This window comes from Pezoporus flaviventris, unplaced genomic scaffold (genome assembly GCF_033815535.1).
Source record: "Pezoporus flaviventris isolate CSIRO_AGI_PZ_B2104156 unplaced genomic scaffold, CSIRO_AGI_Pfla_v1 ptg000066l, whole genome shotgun sequence".
NCBI classification, from domain to species: domain Eukaryota; kingdom Metazoa; phylum Chordata; class Aves; order Psittaciformes; family Psittacidae; genus Pezoporus; species Pezoporus flaviventris.
This window is the reverse complement of record NW_026892614.1, coordinates 19,811,509-19,834,931: the sequence shown is the minus strand read 5'-3', so window position 1 is coordinate 19,834,931 and position 23,423 is coordinate 19,811,509. Positions and strand designations below refer to the sequence as shown.

Below are 23,423 nucleotides of genomic sequence, written 5' to 3'. Positions count from 1 at the left end.
TTTTTATACACCTGTTCCTTTGGACAACAATCCCTAAAGTAAATCACAAAAACACTTTTTTTAAGAAACATCACAAACATTTTCATCCACAACACAATGATGTAAGTTTAATTACTATAATATGGACTAGATCTTAATATCTATTCCTATTTAATTTGATGTCACCTTCCACTTCTGACTGTCCACACTACTGCTACTTTAAGGCTACTCTTTAAAAGTTCAGATATTTTGTTAACCAGAACACACAAGCAAAGCAACAGTTTAAAAAAGGAAATAAAACCTGTTAAGCTGCAAAAGAGCAAGGAGATGTGAAGCAGTAGTAAGGGTGTATGGAAGGGCATATGAATTCATGCACACCACTGAGCAAGCTGCAATGCACTGTTTATATTTCAGATTGTCCACTGTTGACTCATATGACCAACTTGTGGAAGAAGTAGGATTGTTTGCAAAACCCAAGTATTCATGAAGCCTACCACATCAAAGTGGTAAAGAAAGAATTCCTGCAATTGCATGCACATCTGCAAGCTGGCGTAGCAGAACCAAATGCATGTGGAATGTCAGTCACCTATCTACCTGCTACTTGCTCAAACAGCACAAGAAACATTACCAGTGCCCAATAGGCTTGGAAATGAAAATTCACATTTGAAGGGTAACTCAAGCAGCCAGAAGCTACAGTCTTCCCTTTTTTATGCAGTTATTCTATTAAATATTGCTAACATCCCCATCAAAGTTTCACAGCCCAGCTAACAAAGGCTCTGGAAGTGCTAAAAAGGCAGGATGGACCAGAGTGCAGTTTTCTGGCTTTATCCAACAGCACTTTTTTAGTCCAGCTATGAACTGTCATGACTGGCTTCACAAGACTTTCACAGAATTCTGTCTATTCAGAAACAAAACTGAAATTTTATAGATAACAAGTGAAAACTGAGTGAAGAGCATAAAAGAAGAATCACCAGAGTGTCAGACAGAGGACTTCTAAGGAGGCTAGAAAAACAAGATATACATGAAGATTTTTGCTGTCTAAAGAATTAGCATGACTAAGAGCTGATTTAGCAACCTAGTATGCTAGTTTGAATTTTGTGTATTTAATTACAACCTTCTACATGCAAGAGACATATCTCCAGTCCTGCAGAGATAAGTATACAATCAAAAAACCCAACAACTTCCCAAAACCTAAACAAATAAAAGCTCGGAAGTTTTAGTCTTGTCTATAATCAAAGTCACATTGTTCCACTGTTTCTATTCATGTCACAATGCTTCACTATTATTTGTTAAGTCTTTGCATGGCTGCAAAAAGGAACAGCAACAAAGGGTGACTACCAGCCTTCTCACCTTTCACATACAGAATTTGGGCTCAGTAAGGGAGCATCAGAAGATGACCCAGAACTCCAGCTGCCAAGCTTTATTACCTGTTACCCCCAAATATGAAAATTGTGGAAAAAAAATAAATTGGAGACGTTCCAGGAAAGAATGAATTTCTACCTTTAATCTCTACCTTTAGCAGAATGGGAAAAGCCATACAAGTAGGCAGTATGTGAGGACACTCATTCTTGGGAGAGGAAGAATTGCAAAAGATTAAGAGTAAGCAAGGATGAAACATGGATGTTTGTATATATTGTAACACCTCCAACCTTACAACACACATTCATCACCTGGATCATGTCAATTTCCAAACCACAGGACAGCAGAAAGGGGAAGGAGTGACAAAAAGCAGATAGCAGTGAAGACACAAAAATATTAGATTTAGGACAAAAAATACAGGAGCGTCATACTATAGTGACATCAGGAAAGACTGGATGAAACAAGAGCCTGATAAATGGAAGATATTTATCAATGAACTTCAAAGAAATGTTTAAGCATAACAGAAAGGTAGGCAAATGAAGGTCACTCATGAAACCGCCACACCATTAGTCAGATCATACTTGTTCAAAGTTAAAAACACACACCACATCACTTAGCTATACCAGGGAGCTTCCCCAGATAAAAAAAATACTTCTTGGACAACCTAAGTTATCATTTCAGAACTTTTTTTTAACTCTTCCTCAACTGCACATTTGGTTTGTTTGTTGAAAAGGCAAGGGCTCAATAAATCAGTTATGCTGGCATGAGAACACAACAGGAAAATGAATATACAAAGACGGAGAAGCAAGGAAAAAAACCTTCCATGGCTTATTAAGACATGAGAGTGCACTCTTCCACTGCAAAGCAGTCAACAGGAAGACAAGCCAATCAGATGCTGTAGTTGCCTCAAAAGTCCTGAAGAGTCAGTAAAGTGTTTCCCACAATACTTATTGCTTTGCAGGCTGTCTGAGCCATTTTACAGGAACTTCTACCAACACTAGCATCAGTTTTGCTCTGCTCCCATGGACTATATGAAAAGTAAGGTGGTTATAGATCTTATCATAGCCACACCTGATGTTGAATTGAACTGGGAGCTGTGGCAGGACTCCCTGCTCAACTACTGAACTTGATGAAAAATACTTATTTTTCTTAATTCCTCCAGACACTGATAATTTGTTTATACGCTCAGGTATGTTTGCCTCTGTTGTTTGGTTTTGGTGGGTTTGTTTAGGCTTTTTTTCCCCAAATGGCTAGAGTGAATATTTTTAGGCTAGGGAAACAGTCTCCTATCTTACAGATAAAGACCACCTTAACACTGTCAAAAACAATAGCTAATTATTTACCTGAGATGACTCTGCTGTGTATAATGTTTAAGGATATTCACTAGGACAACACTATTAGAACCTTCAATCTGTCACTGGGAAGTGGCAGTTTCAAGGCATGCAGTTTTGTGACTGCTGTAGAGGAGGCACAAGATGGGGCAGCCCACAGGAATAAGAAACACCATAGCAGGCCTTGATCAAAAGGGTCTAGAAAACATCCACTACTTCTGCTTAGCTGCCTGTGAGCTAGTCTTTCTGCTCCTGCAAACTACTTCAGCTGATACCATTAAAAACAAGAGTAGCATTTATACACAGCGCAGCAGAATATTGCACTTGTTTAGCAACTGATCAAGTCTGTTTTCAAGATGCTGCAAATAGACTTTAATGCAAGTCTACTTGCCTCAGTGGGTTTCGTTTGTGTTGGTTGTAAAGTCACGCGTCATAAAGGAAGGTACAAGAAAACACTATCAGCCAAACCTTGCTCCCAACAAGCTTTAACATATTTGCTAAATCATATTTTGACTTATTTTCAGATATACTTAAGTTTGTTTCAGACCAAGAGTCCATTTTTACTATCTGGAAACTTTTAGACCACAGGTTTTTAAGCTCATGCTCTTGCTGAGCACTGACTGCACATGTCTGCCAAGAAAAGCCAGCTTTTCTCACAGATAATAATAATTTTTAAAAATCTATTTGAAGATATAATTTAAATAAGCAGACTTCTTCATTCCCATGGGGGGAGGAGGGCAAGGATTTGGGAATGAAGGAGTGAAGTTGAGCCTGGGAAAACAGGAAGATGTAGGGAAGAAGGCACTGTAGTTTCTGCCTTGGTTTCTCACCATCTTATTCTATTTTAATTGTCAATAAACTAAATTAATTTTCTCCCCAACAAGTCTGCTTTGCCCATGACTGAAACTGGCAAGCAATACCCTTGTCATCATCTCAACCCATGAGCTTTACCATCTTGTTTCCTCACCCCATCCAACTGAGGGAGGAACTGAGTGGGCATCTGGCAGAAACCGAAGTCAACCCATCTCAGGGGTTGAAAGGCAAATATGTTTTGCAGAATCAATAAAGACAATACCAAATATGATAAGGCACAACTTGCTGCAATTTACACAGAAAAATCTTTCCCCTTAGCTCAGGGAAGAATGTCAGACAAGATAGTAAATTAATATACCTGGCCACAAAATAATTCCAGCTCAGCTCCTGAGGACAAACCCTTGAAGCTATCTTTATTGCTATTTAAAAAAAAAAACAACAAAACAAACAAACAAAACACACACAAAAAAATTCAAAGAAACCATGAAATACATTAAAAAAAAAAAGAACAATAAAATAAATGCTCTACATAGCAGAAAAGTGTAATATAGTATTGCATCCTATCACTCAATCATTTGAGTCTAACAGTGAATGTAAATAGCACTGGGTTTTGATATTAATCTGGTGCCAAAACATATCTCTTGGAAGGATTATGTATCTTGCACTGTCAGCAATATCTTGGTTTCTCTTTCAATTGCAAAAATCAATTAAATGGTTAAAACAAGTACTTTTTTCCTCAATTACCAATAGATAAATTACTCAAAACTGAAAGAATCTCCAATGGAAGGCTGGCTCTGTGCACTGAAGAGGGAATCATAGGCTGTTTGATTCTTTTCAAGAATACACCACTTGACTGTATTAAAGACAGGAATGAAACTACACCAGAATTAACTAAAAGTACAAGAGGTATACTGTAATCAGTTTAATCCTTGCAACTCTTGATGCTAACATTAACTTTTGAATAATCAATTCTGTCCAGAGGTCAAAAACAAAAAGGGTAAAATACTTCCTTCCATTTAACTGCCCAACACATTTACTGCTTGCTTACTATGGCAAAGTACACTAGCATTAAGTCATCATTTGATACTGAAGTTCATCGATGACAGTTTCTCTCATTTTTCTTAAATTAAGAAATAAGCTTGATCACTGTGACAGAATCTACATGCAAAGATCATAAATAAAAGGTTGAGGCATGTCCCCACAAGGAAGTTATCTGTGTAACCCACTCTGAACCTTTCTTTTAAGCTACTGCTTATAGATTAGATAAGCAATGCTCACATGAGATTTCATGGCATGAGACACAGGAATGATGGTGAGACATCAGGTGACAGCACTTTGTGCCTTTCTTGTACACAGTGCTAAGAATCTCAGTGTATAACCTTCAATCTCAAACTGACATCAGCAAGCTGAAGCTTAAAATTTATTCACTGAAAACTGCAACAAGCATTATTAACAAATTATTCAGTCAAAAAGTACAATGCAAGACCTACACTCTAGGAAAATCAGGTAAAAGAAAATGGATGTTATTTATACAGGTTAATTTTCAAATATTCACATCAAATTTTATATTTATTTAAGCAACTAAAGAGCTCATAATGTTAGTTTTATGCACAGGAAGTGGAGAAACAGCAAATAACTTTTTACAAAGGGGTGTACCTAACAAATCTGACAGTTAACTGTACATATGAGAGAGAAAGTAGTTTTAGAGCAGATCTATTTTTCTACTTTCAGAAAGTATCGACTTTACTATCTCTTTGCTACCTTAAAAGCAGCAGTGGAAATAAATGTTTTTCTTGTATATAAAAAGACTTAGGTCAAACAAGCCAACTAAATATTGATTTTGTTATAGTTCAGCTGGGAGTAGAAGTTAATTTCAGAGGTCTGTGCAGAGTGTTTTATGAATTGCTTTAAAAATATTTCGCATTACAAGGTATTAAACCACTAAGAACCTTTTAAAATAATGTGAAGCTTAAAATGACTGAGCTATACAGTTCTAGCAGTAGGAAAGTATAGCTGAGAGAAAAAGTGATATTAAAGGCTCCACTCCACCAGCTCAGGAAGCCCAGCAGGATGCTCCCTTTCAACCCAAGGCAGGCAGTCCTGAAGCCTTGGTGTCAGAGGGCAGCTGAGGGGCAACCACGCAAAAGCACTGGGCTAGAACCAGTCATCAGCACAAGAGGGGACAAGCAGAGACAGGACCTGCCTGGTCATTACAGGCTATTTCTTTAAGAAGTTAGCCTTATTGCTAAAAAAAACTTGATGCATTCCTTTTAGCCAGTTTACCAGAACAGTGGGAAATACATGATCTTTGACATGGCTGCAGTTCCAGTATCTGGGATGCCCTCCTTATATCCCAGGCATACAACTGAGCATCATATCTACATACTACAAGTTAGTATATCTCAGGCCCTAATTTCAAATTAATCAGAGCCAGAACAGTTAAGCAAGCCTGAACAATATTTTGCTTCAATAAAGAGGAGATCTTTCACAATTGTAGTACAAAATCCACTTTCTACTGAAATTTAGCAAGACAGGTACAACCGTCCTGCTTCCATCTGCACAAGCGATACTAAATGCTCTTTTATCTGTGAAATATTACAGAAAGCTGTCAGAGCACAGTGCTGTGTGCCAGGTTTGAACCAGGCAGACATCAGGGGAAAGCTGTCCACTGTCATGAAGTCAGCCACCACATTTCCGAATTTTTGTGAGAACCCTTGAACTGTTTGCTGCTTTTCTGAATGCTTCCATAGAAATTCATTACGGCACGTAACAAGTGTCAAGAGTACAAGGCATGTCCTTCCCCTTCAGCACAAGCACGCTTTTTACCAGCTGGAGGATCAGCTGGGGAATTACTGCAATTCACTTTCTCAGCCATCCGCTTAGTGAAGATTAGAGCCCACTCCACCCAGACGCCACACAAATTAGGTCACATAACAGGCCATACTGCTGCCAATTCCTGCCCTATTCATCAGGGACGAAGGCAGGAAGCATATGGAGCCCTCCAGTTAAGGGTCAGAACATTTCAGTGAAAACATAAAAGTGAACTAGCAGCAGATTATTCACCAGCCAGAGGGAACATGGTTTGTCCATACGGCTGAATTGAGCCATGGGCACCACTCCATCCAACACAACGTAGAGGGGCACAGTCTGCATCCATAGCAAAAAACTCCCTGACAGTTACAAAAGGCGCAGAGAAATATTTTCCACTTTCTCAGTATGCATGTCTATTTAATAATTCAATATACATATGAAGAGCTTAAAAGAAGTCCTTCAGAACCTGAAGGTCAATTCATGTGAAGACACAAAAGACAACTATGTAATACGATGCAATTACTTCATAATTTGTTCTTATGCATTTCATCCACTATGCTGTATTTCAGAACACATGCTTCATCACCTGCTGCCAAAAAGGAAATACACCATTTTCACATGTTTAAAAGCCAGCGTTGTTTCAAACCAAACAGATTTCAGGTCCAGCACATCTCTCCTAAGCAAACTAACCAACGCAGAGCTTACAGTTACATGAACAATACATTAAATATTATTTTTTACTATTGTAACAGCTTGTTGTCTCATGATTAAATAATTTCAAGCTGCTATCAGCGCATGTATCTTGTGGAAACATGAACAGATTCCTTCCCACCTGAAAGGAAGCTTTTCAGCTGCAGGCTGGTGCTCCTGGGATTTCCAAAAGGGAGACAAGAAGGGAGCCTCAAATAGTAACAGAAGTTAAACAAGGAGCTTTGAAATACATGCTCTTAAACTATCAGTTTGCAAAATGCCTCCATCATGTCATTACCATTATATCCTAGTGCTATAAAAAAAAAACAACACTTATTTTAATCACTGGGTGGGGGCTGCACAATTAGCTCACACACTATAATGATTACTATCTCTTTTGCTTCAGCTAACAACTGTATGAAAGCAGAACAAAATAATACCTAGTGGCATGTTACTAAGATGCTAACATAGATTGCTTACTTACCGCAAAGTGCTTTATTGACTTCAAGTTGACATTTTTTTTGGAAACAGTACTACAAGAAAAACCCTTTCAGAAGAATTTTTCTGCCTGCTTAATATAGGGTAAGTAGCCTCCCCTCAAATGACAGGGTGACATCCATCTGGGTAATGAGGCAATAGAAGCAGGGAAAAAAAATAAATAAAAATCACATCAAATACTGCTACATCAGTAGAATATGTATAAATACAAAAAAAAAAAAAAGCTCAACCGTTTTCATGGGAGAGTTTCAGAAATTTTCCTGGAAGAATATCAATTACGGAACAACTATGAAAAAGAGAACCCATTGTGTTTAAATAGGTGAAAAAAGTACAAGATCCCTTTTTCCCCCCTCCCTGATAAAGAGCAAACTCTAGTTCACTTAGGCACTATGCCTTCATAGCAGTGCCACCACACTCCCAGCACCCAGCACCGCCTTGAGACCTTAACAGGTTATTAGGAAAGATTAGATTTTTATAAAGAAGGACATCCCACTAGACAAGCTAAATTATTATTTAGTATCTTCTATGCCATAAACCAATCTCTGACTAAACATGCTCATGTTTAGACTTCAGAAGAGTCTTATCCATTTTTGTTTCACCTAAACCGATGCATTTACACTCACACACTTTATCAGATATGAGCTTCAGCCTCCCTTCCTCCAGCCCCCACCAATTCTCACAAGGAGCCACTCAATAAAACCAAAGACACATCTCTGCTGACTCTGCAGCATTTACAAGTCAATAACCACTCCTAAACCTTGTAGCCAGAGCACTGCTCACAAGGTGCTTCCTAAACTTCTCAAAAATCTCCCTGTTATTTACATTCCAGATTTGCCTGAAAGCAAAGGACATGAAGAAGAAATTACAGACACACACACCCTCCCAACTTTTCCACACATTTTTTCCTGCTTGAATATTTCTAAGTATTACATCACTGTAAAGTCTTTCCTCTCATAGAAAGGCTTCCCCGCTTCCCCAGATTTAATTTATTTTACCTTTGGTTTTTCTTTCTCTTGTTTTCTCTTCCATTACTCTTACCTTCTACTTTTTTCCTGATTTTTGGCTCTCCTATCTGAATTTCCAACACAAGACCTTCTAACAAGTGTCCAGAGCCACAAGTCCCTCACAGCTTCCAAACACATTGTATTAAAAACAAAAAAGTGAGCAGATGGCAACGAATCAGAGACCATCACACTCCTGAAAAGCAAAACAAGTCTTATACTCTACAAAAGAGTTAAGATTACAATTATAATGCAAGGAATTTCCTGGGGAAATCCTGCTGCTTGATAAACTGTAATTCCAGTATACCAGCCATAGATACGTATGCCTTCAAAAACAGAGAGCTCTCAGTTCATAGGGAGTTAAACAGCCCTTAAGTACCTACCATGAAGCGCACCCTGCTCAATCATGTAAATCACCTGAGCAGCTTCTACTCAATTAGATTTACGCCTTAGCCTAGCCCCAGTCACAGAAACCACCCATAAAAACACAAACTTCACCAACTACTACCTGTGTACACACACTGGCACTTACACATTAAAAACACCTGAAAGACAGACAGGAAAACTCAATACACACACCATTATCCCATAGACGAACATTTCAGAACCTTCGCAACAGCAGTTGATTACATGACTGGTTATAATACTCGCCCGGAGATTATGCTTTTCTGAAAATACAGGGATGAAAGAAGAAAGGGAAAAAAATTCTGGGAAATTGTCCTAAAAGCCCACAACAATATACACAGAGCCAGACAAAACATTTGTCCTGAACAATGGCCCAGGGTAAAAACCAAACTGATTTCCTCCTAATTTTCCAGGAGGGATCAACTGCAGCTGTACCTCATTAGCAGGTCGAATACAGGCAGATTTTGGTGAACACCAAATGTCTGCAACCTGTGATTTAGTGACCTCTCCAGAGTCAGTCAAACACAACTCCACTCACATAGCTGAGCTTTCTTGACAATTTTGTCAGTTTTAACAGAGTTTGGACTGGAACATAAAGGGAAAGTTTCTGCTTTCAACTAGACTGGCGTATATCCAAATCCAACTCATTGTTCTAGAAGGAAACATACATGAGCTCAGAGTCCCAGCCCATCGTTTTATTCTAAAGTTAGCCATTGCACCGCTACATCTTAAGATTTTGTTTCTTTCTCTAAAATCCCATGTTCAGACTCCAGATTTGTACCAAAAAATCTCCACATCCAAAGTCAGGTCAAATGGATCAAATTCTCCATTGATCAGCAGGTTCTCCATCTCTGAATTTCTGATACCAACTCACAAAATAATCAGCCTCCATCTGCCAATTACTGTGTCTAAACAGTATGTTCACATGTACTAGGAATCCTCAAATTGCCTTTTCCATGCAAATCTATATTATTTGGCCCTGGTCACAAAACAGCAGAATAGGCAATCCATGAAATTTCAATTGGGATGGGTAGGAAAGGATGCCAGAATGAAAAGGAAGGAGAAACATTGCCAATTTCTTCTCCTCCAAAACATACATATCACAGGAAATGTTGCTCCATGGAGGTATCACCAAAGTGTGAAAAATACAAGAAGTCTGAGGGGTGAAGGAGCTGCACATTCAGAAGTCCCAAAAGACACAATAAGCAGAACTGTATAGAATTGAGACACAACTAAATACTGAAATCACTGTAACTTAACGCACGGTTTAAGAAAATTGTGGACATTAAGACTTTCAATCAGACAGAACAGCAATAAAACTTATGCCTTGAAAAAGTTAGCATGTTACAGGTCAAAGGGAAGTCCATGACACAAGCTTTACCAGGAGGATCTTTTGGCTGCAGGTGTGCCACAGCCAGGGCTCGTACAGCACTTGCAATGGGCAGCACCACAAAAAACAGCCTTTCCCTGCACTCTGTCCTGCCATGCCTTCCACAACATGCTCCTGTTAGCCACCAAACTTGAACAAAGTTAAAGAGCAGCAGTTTGCATCAGGTGTAAAGATAAACAGAGACCCACATGCTGACCCTTTCATCCACCACAGCCTTGAAGTCATAGGTAAGCATGTACTCACCCAGAGGAGGGCAACAGGTCTGTCTGTTGGGATCCCGAGGCGCAGCAACCTTGTACTTTTTCCACACAACTTTCTTGGCTGTTTGAACACTCATGATCAAGCTCACTCTTTGAAAAACAGGAAAGCGAAGATGCAGAGGAAGTACACGCTAGTACCAGTGCAAGAACTGCATGCCGGGATTCGGCAGGGGGAGGAAAGCACTGGTTTTCCTCCGAGGGTTTGACACATTCAGCCACACAGTGACTAACAAAACCATTCAGGAAACACACACTTTTTAAAAGGCTGCACAAAAGTAAGAGACTTCAAGCTAGCTGAGGGTTGGAGGTTTTTTCTCTTTAAGAGCAGATGAATATGCTGCTGTGCTACTCCTTGCGAAAACAGAAGATCCCCCCCGCTTTGAAAGCACTGACAAATTAAATTCTACATACAGAAAATAGGAAAGAAGGTGGAAACTTTCCTCTTCTGTTCAAATACAATACTATTTTCAAAAATCCTGGGTGGTTTTAGCATTTACTTTGCAAAAAGCTTGCAGTATTACCATAACACTTTCCACACATTCGACAGAAAGTGAAAACAGAACAATTCTGCAAGGTGAGCATCTAATATCTTTTAACGGCCTTTCAGAACAGCGCAAGAAAACTTGACCACACGATTTCAGGATAAAAAGGAAATTCTACAAATCGACCTCCACATCAAAAATTACAAACTCCAATTAGGCATGCCATTTCCATTGTCCAGCAATTCCAAACAAGACAGACCGTGACCCAGTAAAGCAGAAGATTAATAATCCAAAGCTATGATAACAGAGTTATTTTACAAGTGGGCCTTTACACTATGTTTACCACCAATACAGAAGGCGAAACCAATCCACGGACCTTCGACATCCTATTGCTAACTTTATAATCAAACTGAGAGGATTCTGAATTCTGTAGTTATGAAAGATGTGATTCCATATTACATGCTTTAGGATATTGAACTGCATAGAATTCCAATAGTCAGAAAAAAGGAATGCAAGAGGAGATTAACTGTAACACAGAAGCACAGGCACTATGACCAGAGAGGAGCTGTACACAGGAGAACTAGTCAAAAGCAGAAAGACAGATGCTATTTGTCTGTCTCGTATTATGCTATCAGACAACTGCTCAAAATGCAGCTCTCAATTCTTCATTAATATTCAATTGGGACAGTTTACTGTGTCACATACCAGACAGACACTGAGGGGAGCAGAGGGGGAGAGGGTGGTATGGAAATCAATAGAAGATTTTTCTTTATATTTTACTGAGGACAGGAGTTGGTCCTGCTTTGTTTTGTGGGTTGTGGATGGTGGGGCTTTTTTGCAGTTTTAAGAATTCCTCAAAGTTAAAGCTTGAAAGACATGCACAAAAGGAGGTTTGTTTCTGTGTGTAAAGACAACCATACATTCAGTAGGCTAAAAGACATTTGTATCTAAACATTTCTGTAGACCACACAAAAAAAGATCAACATAGAAAGGTAATAAAGTTTTAAAGCTAGGATTCTTATTTTTAGATACAAGCTACAAGGATGCATTTTGCCATAGCAAATACAAATATAAACCTTACTGCGCCAAGCACTTTAAGAGCACAAAACAAAGAGATGCTTCAACTCTACCAACCATACAAAGACAATTAGAGGGCAGCCATGCACATACCTCAGAAGTCTTATCCAACACCTAAACTCCCTCTTTTCAGGTCTTGATAAGACTTGCCTGCATTCCATAAAAGCACCCTCCTGTTGGTCTAAAACTTCATCTCACTTTGGTCTCAAACCTCATCTCACTTTGGTCTCTGCCACTCCAAGGCCATACACAAACGAATTAAGATGCTCTCCATCAGACACTTGCCAAGACTGAAGGATACGTACAAGTTCCAGGATTCAGCTAGTTTGTTGCAACGTTTCTGGGTTTCCCACTCCTCAGTCATAGAATGGTTTGGGTTGGAAAGGAACTTAAAGCTCATACAGTTCCAACCCTCCTACCATGGGAAGGGACACCTTCCACTAGACCAGGTTGCTCAAAGCCCTGTCCAGCCTGGCCTTGAACGAAGAAAGTGTGTGCAGTCAGTGAGAGAAGTCAGAGAAAGACTGATCTCTGAGCCTCCATCAGTCTCTTGAACTTCAACATGAAGATATTGGAGGGGCTGAGGGAAACCACTCGGAGAGCTGGAAACACCAGAGAGCTTCCAGAGAAGCTCAGCTCCCAAGATCTTCCTGCCACCAGCAACTTTATCCCATACATTACAGAAACCTTTTCTATCTAACACCAAGTTTTACTTTGAAAACCCAACATAAAAATATACAATGAGAATATTAACCTAATAAAGGGGGGATTTATTTGTTTTTAATTTAAGCATAATGCATCTCTTGCCTAAATAGAGATAGAACTCTTAGGTTCAGACATGAAACTAATGCTATCAGAAAAAAGTTAGCTTTAGGATGGCAGGAATATTTTTTAAGATGAATTTTTAAAAGTGAAGCTATGGCCTCTGCCAAAATCTGAAGTACTGGCTGTGAAATCCATGCATTAACCACAAGAGCTGATAAGACAGAAATGGAAGCTTTTGGGGAAAGTGATCGTCAAAGAAGGCAAAAGATTTTTTTTTTGATATTTTGTTGGTTTTTGGTTTGTTGTTTTGGGATTTTTTTTTTTTTAAACAAACTCGCTAGCACACCCTATACCCATAAACCACTTCATTCATTAGCAGAACACGGTCTTCTCCCTACTACTACCAAATTCAATAGGTCATTTATTTAGCAGCTCTCCAGCTGGAGTACGTGCTCTCTTTTATTCACTCTGGTGTTGACAGCAGTAATCAAATTTTGCACATACCACTGGCTCTATTATAGTTCAACAGCAGCTGGCTGACTGCCTAGTCTTCTTATCATCATGTAAGATAAAAAAGACCAGCCAAACAGACCAGCTGAAACTACAGTGGGAAGACAGAAGTAGAGTGAAGCCTAAGTAGAAGTCTAGTAAGTAGAAATCACATGGAGTTATGCTTGTCTGTGTATTACAAAGCATTGAGGAGAGCAAGGCTAGGCTCAACAAATGACAAGCTTACTTTCACAGTTTTCAGGACTGGAGCTTAGATGGCAACTCAATACTTGTAGAAGAGAAGGTCTGAACGCCATACTTCACACGTGAAAAACTGCCCATCAACAGCTCAGTCCATGCAGCAAGGAGTGGGAAAGTAAGTGTAGAGTTGGGGCAGGGGAAAAGGGAAGGAAAAAAGAGGGAGGAGTAAACAACAACAACAATTAAAAAAAAAAACAGAGAACTATATCCTTTCATTTGAAGGTGAGCTCATAATTAACTGAAGATCACTTCTCTATCACAGCCCCAGCACATATGAAGTCAGTACTGGGTTCAAAGTAAATTAAAAGTTCACAGAGGCAAACAACAATGGGAGCAGAGGGCAACATCCTTTAATTATAAAAATTCCCTGTATGCAAGGCAGTCCAGAATGAAATTGGCTTCCATTTCTTCTTTACCTTCTGGGAGCCTTCCAAGAGCCTTGAATGCCTTGACTCTGAGAAGAGGAAACTGGCTCCTTTTTCACAGCCTCTCTCCTTCTAGCTTTGTTCCAAGCAAGCCCTGGTTAACCCTGCTCTGAGCTTCCACTCTTCCAGACAAGCCTGCAGAGAAAAGCTTGTTTCATGGAGGAGGAAAAACCCCATCTTAGAAGATTTCTCATGGGAGCAGAATAAGGACACACAAGAGTTCTTCCTTCACCATTCTCCTCCATCAGGCATAAGCCAAAAGCTGCCTTCTTCCTAGAGGAGCACACTCTTCTGTAGGGTTCCTGCACTACCTCTCTAGCCCTACACTTTGTAACACTGCTATAATGAGCCTCTAGTTAAGCACTTCTCATGCTGTGGGACATTAACACCCCATAATTTTGTTCAGGATGTTTTATTTCACCGAAACAACATGACAAGATTTTTTTCTTTTTTTTTTTTTTTTTCTCGCTGGCCTAACAGGTTTTGAATTAGCAGATCACACAATGCTTGCTTAAGCAAGCAAACAAGAGAGCTTAGAGAATAATGCTAAGGAAAAGGATGCTGAAAAGGCAAGGACAGGAACTCAAACAAAGTAATGTTTCAAGTGCCTGATGCATTTTGATGGAAACTAGTCATCTGTTTATCCCCCACTTCCAGGAAACTCACAGCCACAGCAACTTCAGATGGATAACAAAGTTTTTAGCACTTCTATTGAAACCTCCTTTCACACAGCAGGTTCCTGTCAGCAATAATGCTTTCTCCTGAAAAGCGAATTAGCAGTACAGTAACTGACCTTGCTACTGTGGAAAAGGAACATAACTCTGAGTACAGCAGCTGCTGGATCATGGCAGTACAGATAACTTACAGATACTCTCTCAGTGCTCACACAGGCAGCTCCAATACCAAACTCTTCCAGCATGCAGCTTTTCAGCCACACTGCCCTTCACACACATAGTTCTCGTAAAACAGCATGTCTGTGGCTGCTGCAAATAACCCACTGACTCATCCTGCAAAAGAGACTCATCCTGCAAAGAAATAACACCAGCAACTGCAATGACAAACTGTGTCAGCTTTCAAGAATCTCCACGATTTAGTTAGCCTTTTTTGAAGTTCCTCTTCTGTCTTGGGGAAGGGGGTATAGAGATACTGAAGGGAATACTTTAAATCTAAATACTGAGAAAACCTGTTTAGCACATTCTTCCAAAAGCATTGCTTACATTATAGTTAAATCTGTGAAACCCAACCATGACACACAGCCAGCACCCCCCTCTTTCACAAAGCATCTTGAGCCACCTCTTTCCAGCAGCCCACGGAAGCGGCAACAGGTCCGCAGGAGCCTTCTGCATTTTGCTTCTTGTTTAAGATACTGAGCACACCTTCTGAAACAAGGTTCCTGCCCATTCATGGGCACGTTTATAAAACAAATCCCAGTCATGGCAGATGCACAGCTCAGCATTTGTGTACTTGTATGCTGGGAAATAACATGCATTTCATCGACAGCCCTGTGCTGAAGCCCAAGTGGCAATGTGCAATCCCAGAACAAGAAAGCGACCATCATTTCTGTGCCCCCACCTCTCCAATCAGCCATCCTGGTTGTCCATACCACTTGCCCTGGCAGTAGGCATTGCCCTGCTGCAGTGGCCTGGGCTTAGCCCAGCAGCCAAATGGCTGTGAGAGCTACTGGTGAACAACTCCTCTCAGGACAGACTCTGCCCTCAGCACATTCTGCAGCATCAGAAACTGCTGCAGGGAAAGGCACCACCTCCAAAACACATCTTGCATCCTGGCACATGGAAGGCATGGGAGCAATCCAGAACTCGGGAACAAATGGCACAGGCAAGCATATGAATAAAACAATTTATTTGTACCTTTTCCTGTCACACATTTCGCAAATGTATATTTGTGCCTCCAAGAACAGAAACCTCTCAAAGCTTCCTTCTAAACTGCATAGGGATTTTTCCTTAGAAGGCATCTTCTGATGCCTTCTTTTCATACTAGAAGATGTAGGCAGGAAAAATGGGAAACCTACAAGATTTCATTCTTAACTGCAGTCATGTAGGTTGACTGTAATTTGAGCACGCTTCCATAGGTATCCTTTCTGGCTTGTGCTAGTTAAACCTACTTCTGCTAACAAACCCTGGCCAGGGTACACACTGATAAAGGTAAGAACAGTCCTGCCAGCAGGAGAAGAGCAACTCAGAGTACTCCAAAGCCTGTAAGTCCATATACCAAACACCTAAAGCCCCACAGGAGACAGCTCCTCTGTGGAAGGAGCCTCTTCCTGTTCACTAGCTACAGCAGCAAAATACTAATCACCTTCCAGCTTCAGGTACCAGAATATGTAGGAGGGACTACCAGCTTTGTACGCAACATTCCTGTCCCCTCCCTATACAAATATACATATATATATACATACACACATGCTATATACACACTCTGAACACCAACAGTCCTTACTAAGCTGACAGGAGCAGTGAATCCTCCTGACCCAGCAGGGCTGGGCAGAGGGGAAGGACAGCACATGAGGAAGCCTGAACAGCAACTCTGCAGCAAGCACACAGCCCTGTGCTTGGCAAAGCCTTCAGGCCTTTGCTGAGGGTGCCTCTAACAGCTAAGGCTGCAAACCCAGCCTTCATCCTGAAAGCTAAACCGCTGGGGAGAAGGAGGGGAGATAACCACAGATAAATTTATTACAGTGTATTTCTACAGTGGCACAGTCAGACCAATGACTGAGGCATCAGTGGTCAGCAGAGTGCCTCCACCAACTGCAGCTTCAAACATCTAGGAGTTTGCTTTTCTTTTTTAATGCCCTGAGATGATGCATGGGTGATCAGATAGCACCCACTAAGACATCAACTCTTCCCCTGTACCATTTAGAGCAAACTATTTATTTGCGTACTGCCACCAAACTGTTACACATATTTATTACCAGTCATTTCAAAAATTAGCATTAAACGTCTCCCACCCAGACAGTCTGCTTCTCTTCCCATTTGCAGCAATGTATTTTATTCATCCTTTTCCAAAACCAAAAAGCCACAAAAGGCAAAAGAGAGGGACAGCATTGTGCAGAGCTGCTCTGTCTTCTGCAGGAACTGTTCCTACAGTCCCCATGCTGGGGATGGGGAGCTTTGTACACCTGGAAAAGACGCCTTCAGAAAGCCTGGATTAGGAGCACCAAATGTCTCCATTCCATCCTCAAATAGCAAGAGTACTGTAGAGAGGTCCCTAAGCTATACAGAGCGTCCTTTCCTAGTCCGGAAAGCTTAAAGTCAGCAAGAAACTGTCAGAGGCACCCTAAAACTAAGGGAGGAAAGGGGTGAGGGGGAAGAATAGATGCTCCCTATAGTTATATAGCTGACCATAGGCAGCTCAGGACAGCCTTCCTGCAAATAGCTTCTTGTCTATTAGCACACTTTGACAAACACATGAGAACTTCAACTCACTTGTGTTGACTGGAGTTAGTCTAATAATAAACAGAGCAATTGCAGAGAGAGGAGAGTTACACTTCCAACACAATTACATTTCCAGGTAAACTCTCCACTCCTCAGAGGATAAATTTGTCTCCTGCCAAGGACCCAAGGCAAGCATCCCTCTTTTCGAAATAGCACTGCAGTTAGAGTCAAAAGAAAAGAAGGAAATAAAAATGCATACCAAAACCTGCCTGCTCACTCAGCATGGGAAGCCTGAACTGAGTGTAGGGGACCCAGCACAGTGACACAGCACAGAGTTGTGTGCAAGCACCCAGCCAATGGTCCAGAGCTGCATCATGGCCCCTGGGGACCACGCACTGTCTGGCTGATGATGGTGGGTGCCACACTGTTCCTTCTGCACAATGCCAGAGCGACACTTCACGATTTTTCAAGCTACAGAAAACCTATCTTGCAATTATCTATTCTGCTGCCACAGTATGAGGATTTATTTTCATGGAAGATCCCTTTACCAAACAGGAAAAAACACCCAAAAAACCACACAAAAAACACATGCTCCAGCTCAATCCTCTTTAAAGCCTCCAGCTAACAGCAGACTTACTATACCTCTTGTTAATTTGTCCCAACAGTTAAATTGCACTCACTGCTAAAAGCTTACACACCAATTCACAACCTTCAGCCACAGATTTTCTTTTAACAGCTACAAACTGCAAATCATTGTGTGTTTGTTTAAGGTTGCCAAGACTACAACAAGAGCAGAGAGTGTATTTCAATAGATAATCCAACATCAGATGCTTTGGTTGGCATAATACTCTACAAAGACTGTGTGTATATATATATATAAAATCATTGCATCTCAGTTGTCAGATACTAGAAGGGCATCATTAAAACTACTGTTAAAAATTATTGGCCTTCTTTCTCCCTTCCCTCACCAATTAGCATGGCAAGAAAAAGAGTGGGGTAAAACCATGTCCTTTGTTAAATATTGAATCCACTGGAACCTGCAAATTAACTGATTATTAAACTAGCCTGAGGTCAGTTTACAGAGGCCATCACGCAGCAGCTATGGCAACACAGAGCCACCATGCTGTACTGCCAACTAGCAAGGGGAATCAGGTAAGAACAAAGAACAAACCAACAAACAGCATCAGGGCCACAGAAGCAGAGTTAAAGCCCTCAGAGGGAGGGTTCTTCAGTTTAGCACAGCATTTCTGTTTATCAAGAGACTAGGGAAGGAGAAGAGTGTAGAAGAAACAAAGCACACAGCCCAACTGAACCATTGCACAGAGGCAGAAAAGACCCACACAACCGAACACGCAAACAGAAAAAAGCAACAAGCCTCTCTAAAAGTAACCCTACACACAGACTCATAAGCAGAGAACCAGCACACTGAAAAGAGAGGTGCACATGCTCTCCCAAATAAAGCATACCATCTCAAGCCACCTGCCCATGTTCCCAAGCAGAGGCTGGGGACCAGCCCAGTGCACACATCAGCAGAAGAGATTAAGTAGTAGGTTGGTTATCAGACATCCCTCTCAGCTCCACGCACAAACCACCAGTGTGCACCATCAGTGGAGACATGGTGTAAATAGGACTAGGCAGTAGCAAGCAGCTGAAGAGCAACAACTGATTCAGTTTTGCAAGTCAGCAAAAGGTTGTATGTTTACACCCTCACTTGTTTTCAAGAAGTTTTTAGCAAGCTTTCTGTGCATACACTTTGCAGGCTTCTGCCAGGTCAAATGGAAAACACTGGGTTCAGTTGTCGAAGTGTGCGGAGGAGTAATTACCAAAGCTCCACTGGACAGAAGGATTGCATTCTTTTACTCTTCAAATGCCACCACCCACTAAGATATCATAATAAAATTCCCAGAAACCTTCTAAGCAAAGCCAGCATGCACTGTGCAGAAGTTAACCTGCAATCTCGTAATATCCATCCCAAAAACTCTATCTGTACTTCCCAAAATACTATGGTAAAATGTGGAACTCTGCTACTGCTACCACCACCAGGATGGCTTTTGTCAGCAATGTAACCAAGTGTTAGTTGAACTTAAAGCTTAAAGCCACAGGTACAGTAAGTTCCAAGAAGTCTTTCCTTCTGTGCAAGACTGACTGGCACCACACACATTCCCAAGCCAGAAAAATGAAGCCCCGAAACACAATTCCCACTTCACAATTACTGTGATGCAACACATGCAGCACAGCATCCGCACATAAAGATTTGATGTCAACAATACATACATTTACTAGCTTATTTTAAAGCAATTTGAGGTTTAAAAACAGATGCACACACAACGTTATTGGTCACCTTACTGAAGCATCACACCTTAAACCTGAAGTGTGAGCAGCTGCAGTGTCTCATCTACAGTCTGAACAGCAGCTTTTCTACTATTCATCCCTCCCTCACCTGACATTTACTGCAACAACCTGACAACAGGCTCGATAAAATTTTATTACTTTTACAAAAACATTTGGAAGCTGAAGCCTTCAAGAATTTGCTTTGTTCCCTTTGAGTTTCAGTGTCTTATCCCTCCACTGTTCAACTGCTTTCATGTATTCTAAATATATGTACATAGTGAGTACACTCATGATTAGGAGTACATGAGTATGTAATAAGTAACTTTGAAGAAAAGTTTTTACGCCGAAGTGGATACTGAGATTCTGAAACACCACACATCATCTGTGTGTTCAGGACCCTCGTGCCATTCAGAAGATGGGCTTTTATAACCTCCCAATCTTCCTAGCACACGAAGCTCTGACTGGCACTCCGTGTTTGCCGGTTTGTTCCTTACTTTGCCTTGTCCTTTCTACCACCCTACTGGCTCTTGCTATTGCTATCAAGCCCTGAGTGGGTTTTCTCATAGGATGATTTTCTTACTAGCTTAACTTCTTGTTCCTGAGCTGCAACAGGGTGCTTGCTGAAAAGCAGCACCTTGTTTCTCTCTGAAGGCCTGTCAGCACACACAGGCAAAGCCCCTTTAACTTCACAAAGCTAATGCTGAGGCAAGTTGCATTAAGCTCGTTTAGAAGTATAGGTTGGTAGAAATCCAATACAAATACAGGAGGAGGAGAACAACAACAAAACATGCTAATTGTTGCATGGCAGTTGTAATTCACTCAAAACACACACGTGTGTGCAGCCCTTCAGGCTCTTTGTTACTCTGCCTTCAGCTTGCCCAACATTTCGGCAGTTCTCTATAATACCTGTATTCAACCAGACATCAGGCTATCTTCATTAACATCAGGCTATCTTCATTAACAATAATTTCATATCCAGAGACAGCTATACTGTCATATAAACTTTTCCATTATTTATGCATAATTCACTCACTGTAACTGTGCTAGTTTAAGACAGTTCTATGGATGAAGCATTAAAAAACTTCATTGCTGCTATTTTATTCTTTTTACTTGGTACCATGATCATAGAATTAATCCTTTTGGTTTGTTTTCTTTAATCTGCTTGTAGATGCTTTTGTTTGTTTGTTTTTAAAATAACTTTGAGCTCTGACACACTGCACTCCCTACAACAAAGTTTGCCTCAAAAAAAAAAAAAAAAAATCACTTTCTAATCACACAAGTACTTCAGGTCACCCACACCCAAAAAGTCAAACCCCCATCCCATATTATCATCATAAACATGTTAGAAGAAAAAAACTAAATAAAGGGGATCCCCATGATAAAGACCTTTACAAGTTAGACTGCAAGATAAGTGGGGCAGTTTAGAAGAAGGGTGGCAAGGTTCAAAAACAGAACTTCATACAGATGCAATTAAACTGTTTGCAATAGTGCTTAATAACATAAAAACCTACAATTATCTGCCTTTGGTAAAACTTGTGCTACTGAGTGTATGTGAGGCCCTGGATTATTGAAAAGTAGCTCTAGTGTAAACGCAGCCAAATAACCACAAAGAGTCAAGAAGCTATTTTACCTAGCAGTTTTTAGAAGTCTATTTTGACCCTAAATTCTTTAGATCCAATGAACTGCCCCCAGCCCTGTTGTTTTTCACCGCCTGTTTTGTCTCCCCACTTGCTTCAGTATACTCAATTACTCCTCCTGCAAACAATAAAAACCTCAATATTGTTAAGAAAAAAATAATCAGCTCTCAAAGCAAATCACGAGACAGTTCATTCAGTCTTCTCACTCCCACACAATCACCAGGTGCTGCCACACTTGTGATCTTGTACCTCCTATTCCACCATAATTAGCCTCATCTTCCTTGCCTTGTTCTACCCATGAGCTATACAGCTGTTAATCAGTGGTTTGAACCTCCACCAGGGAGGTTAAACTCAATCAGGCAGGCCAGTACAATGCATCCCAGTACAGCCTAGTGAAGTGAGTATAAATCCCTACCAATACTGAAAATAACCACTGCATGCCCCATTTTGTCTCTTACAAGCAGCACCAGGTGAGACCACTGAACTCCTCCCACCAGCACACAAAAGCAGATACAGACAAACATGAGGGGCAACAACATTGCCACAGCAAATCTAACTTCTACATGTCGCTGCAATGCATTTCTAGCAGCCAGCTAGACCATGACTCATAGTCACCCGCAACACGAGGTTTCTGGCTGGCAAAACAAGCCTACAGAATTGTCCAGGGCCTGCCCCAGCCCTCCCTGCCTCCCCTGAGATTGGGTGGAATTGCTCCAGCACATTTCAAACTCTGGATTTCAGAATTTTGTAGAGATGGAAGAGGACAGTACAGGGATATGTGCCCAGCTGTAGACAGCAAGAACTTCATGACTACTATAGGAAAAGCAGGAGCTCCTTTCAGTTACTTTCATGACCATTCATTCAATTCCCCATGCTCTCAACAGCTAGTTCCAACCAAAGCCACTGAGGGCACTCTAATGGTGTAGCTGGTTTGACATTCGTTCCACTCCTTCAGAAAACCAGTCTCAACAACAGCCTATTTCCAAACTAAAGCCACTGCTCCAACCAGGAAGTCTGCTGGGAAGCCATGCAGCGATGACAGGGAATGCTTCCTGTCTCGCTTCTGAGCCACAGCATCCACCATGACCAATCCTTTGACCCACCCATCCATCAAAGCCCAAGGATGGATTAGACACAGCAAGCAGATCACAGAGCTTATGTGTATGTCTTCCCCTCCCCTAAACCCCACATCCTGTTACAGAAGAGCCAAAGATTTGTTATGAACTGGGAGGATACAAGGCATGGTCAGGTTCTTCTGCTGCTGGGGAGCAGAAGGTTCAAGCAGCAATCCCAAAACCATGCAGGACCTGGGAGGTGGCAATGGGGAAGAAGGCGAGCACTTCCAATCCAGCCCACTGACTACAGAAATTACACAGGCTCCTGCGGGAACCAGATGTTTCACAGCTTCAGGCTTTTTTCTGAAGGTAAAAAGGTCAAACTTTATAATTAAGCTCCATGGCTAATGCCACTATAAAAATAAGGAAGTTTCCATTTCATTTGCTTCAACTTGCTCTACCCTAGAAGTTCCCATTCCAGCATGCTGGCAGTAGTCTATAATCACAGCCAGCTGTGACAGGCTTTCTTCACAATCTGTAAAAAATTGAGCAGATATTAAATTCCACTCTTAGCAGCACTGTATCATCCTAGAAAAAGAAGGGAAAAAACCTACCACACACATCAGGATAATGTTAGAAAGGCCCAGTAAACATTGCAAGTACAAAATAGCAATCACATCCACAACAGCTTCAAAGAAATGCACCAGAAATGTTTCAGCACTGTCAGCCTGAAGTTCTCCAAAATTATTTTGGAATAAGCCAGGTTTTAACATAACCCAGGTTAGAAAACATGCGCTGCCAAGATCCCCTTCATCAAAAGGTCTTCTTGACAGCATCACTATAATACCCAAGTACCATCCAGCTAAGCACTGCAGAGTTCAGCTCTCTGTATCCATCTCTCTTCGCTTTCTGGCCCTGGAACTGTGCCAAAAGCAGCAAATGATAGACAAAGGAGGGGCAGGGATGGATCAC

At 41.0% G+C, this 23,423-nt stretch overlaps 1 protein-coding gene across 3 annotated transcripts in view; it reads right to left on the bottom strand.

Annotated features, from left to right (window-relative positions):
• The window catches only part of UTRN (utrophin), a 369,745-nt gene that overhangs the window by 325,112 nt on the left and 21,210 nt on the right, over nucleotides 1–23,423 (bottom strand). The window contains exon 1 of one of the 3 annotated variants that reach the window (XM_061471432.1): nucleotides 10,521–10,670. The exons of 1 other annotated variant lie outside the window; for it this stretch is intronic. In XM_061471432.1, the coding sequence (XP_061327416.1) occupies nucleotides 10,521–10,614 (94 nt within the window). In that variant the 5' untranslated portion in view covers nucleotides 10,615–10,670. Of the gene's footprint in view, nucleotides 1–10,520; nucleotides 10,671–23,423 lie in introns of those variants that run through there. One more of the 3 variants, XM_061471430.1, reaches the window with a different exon arrangement.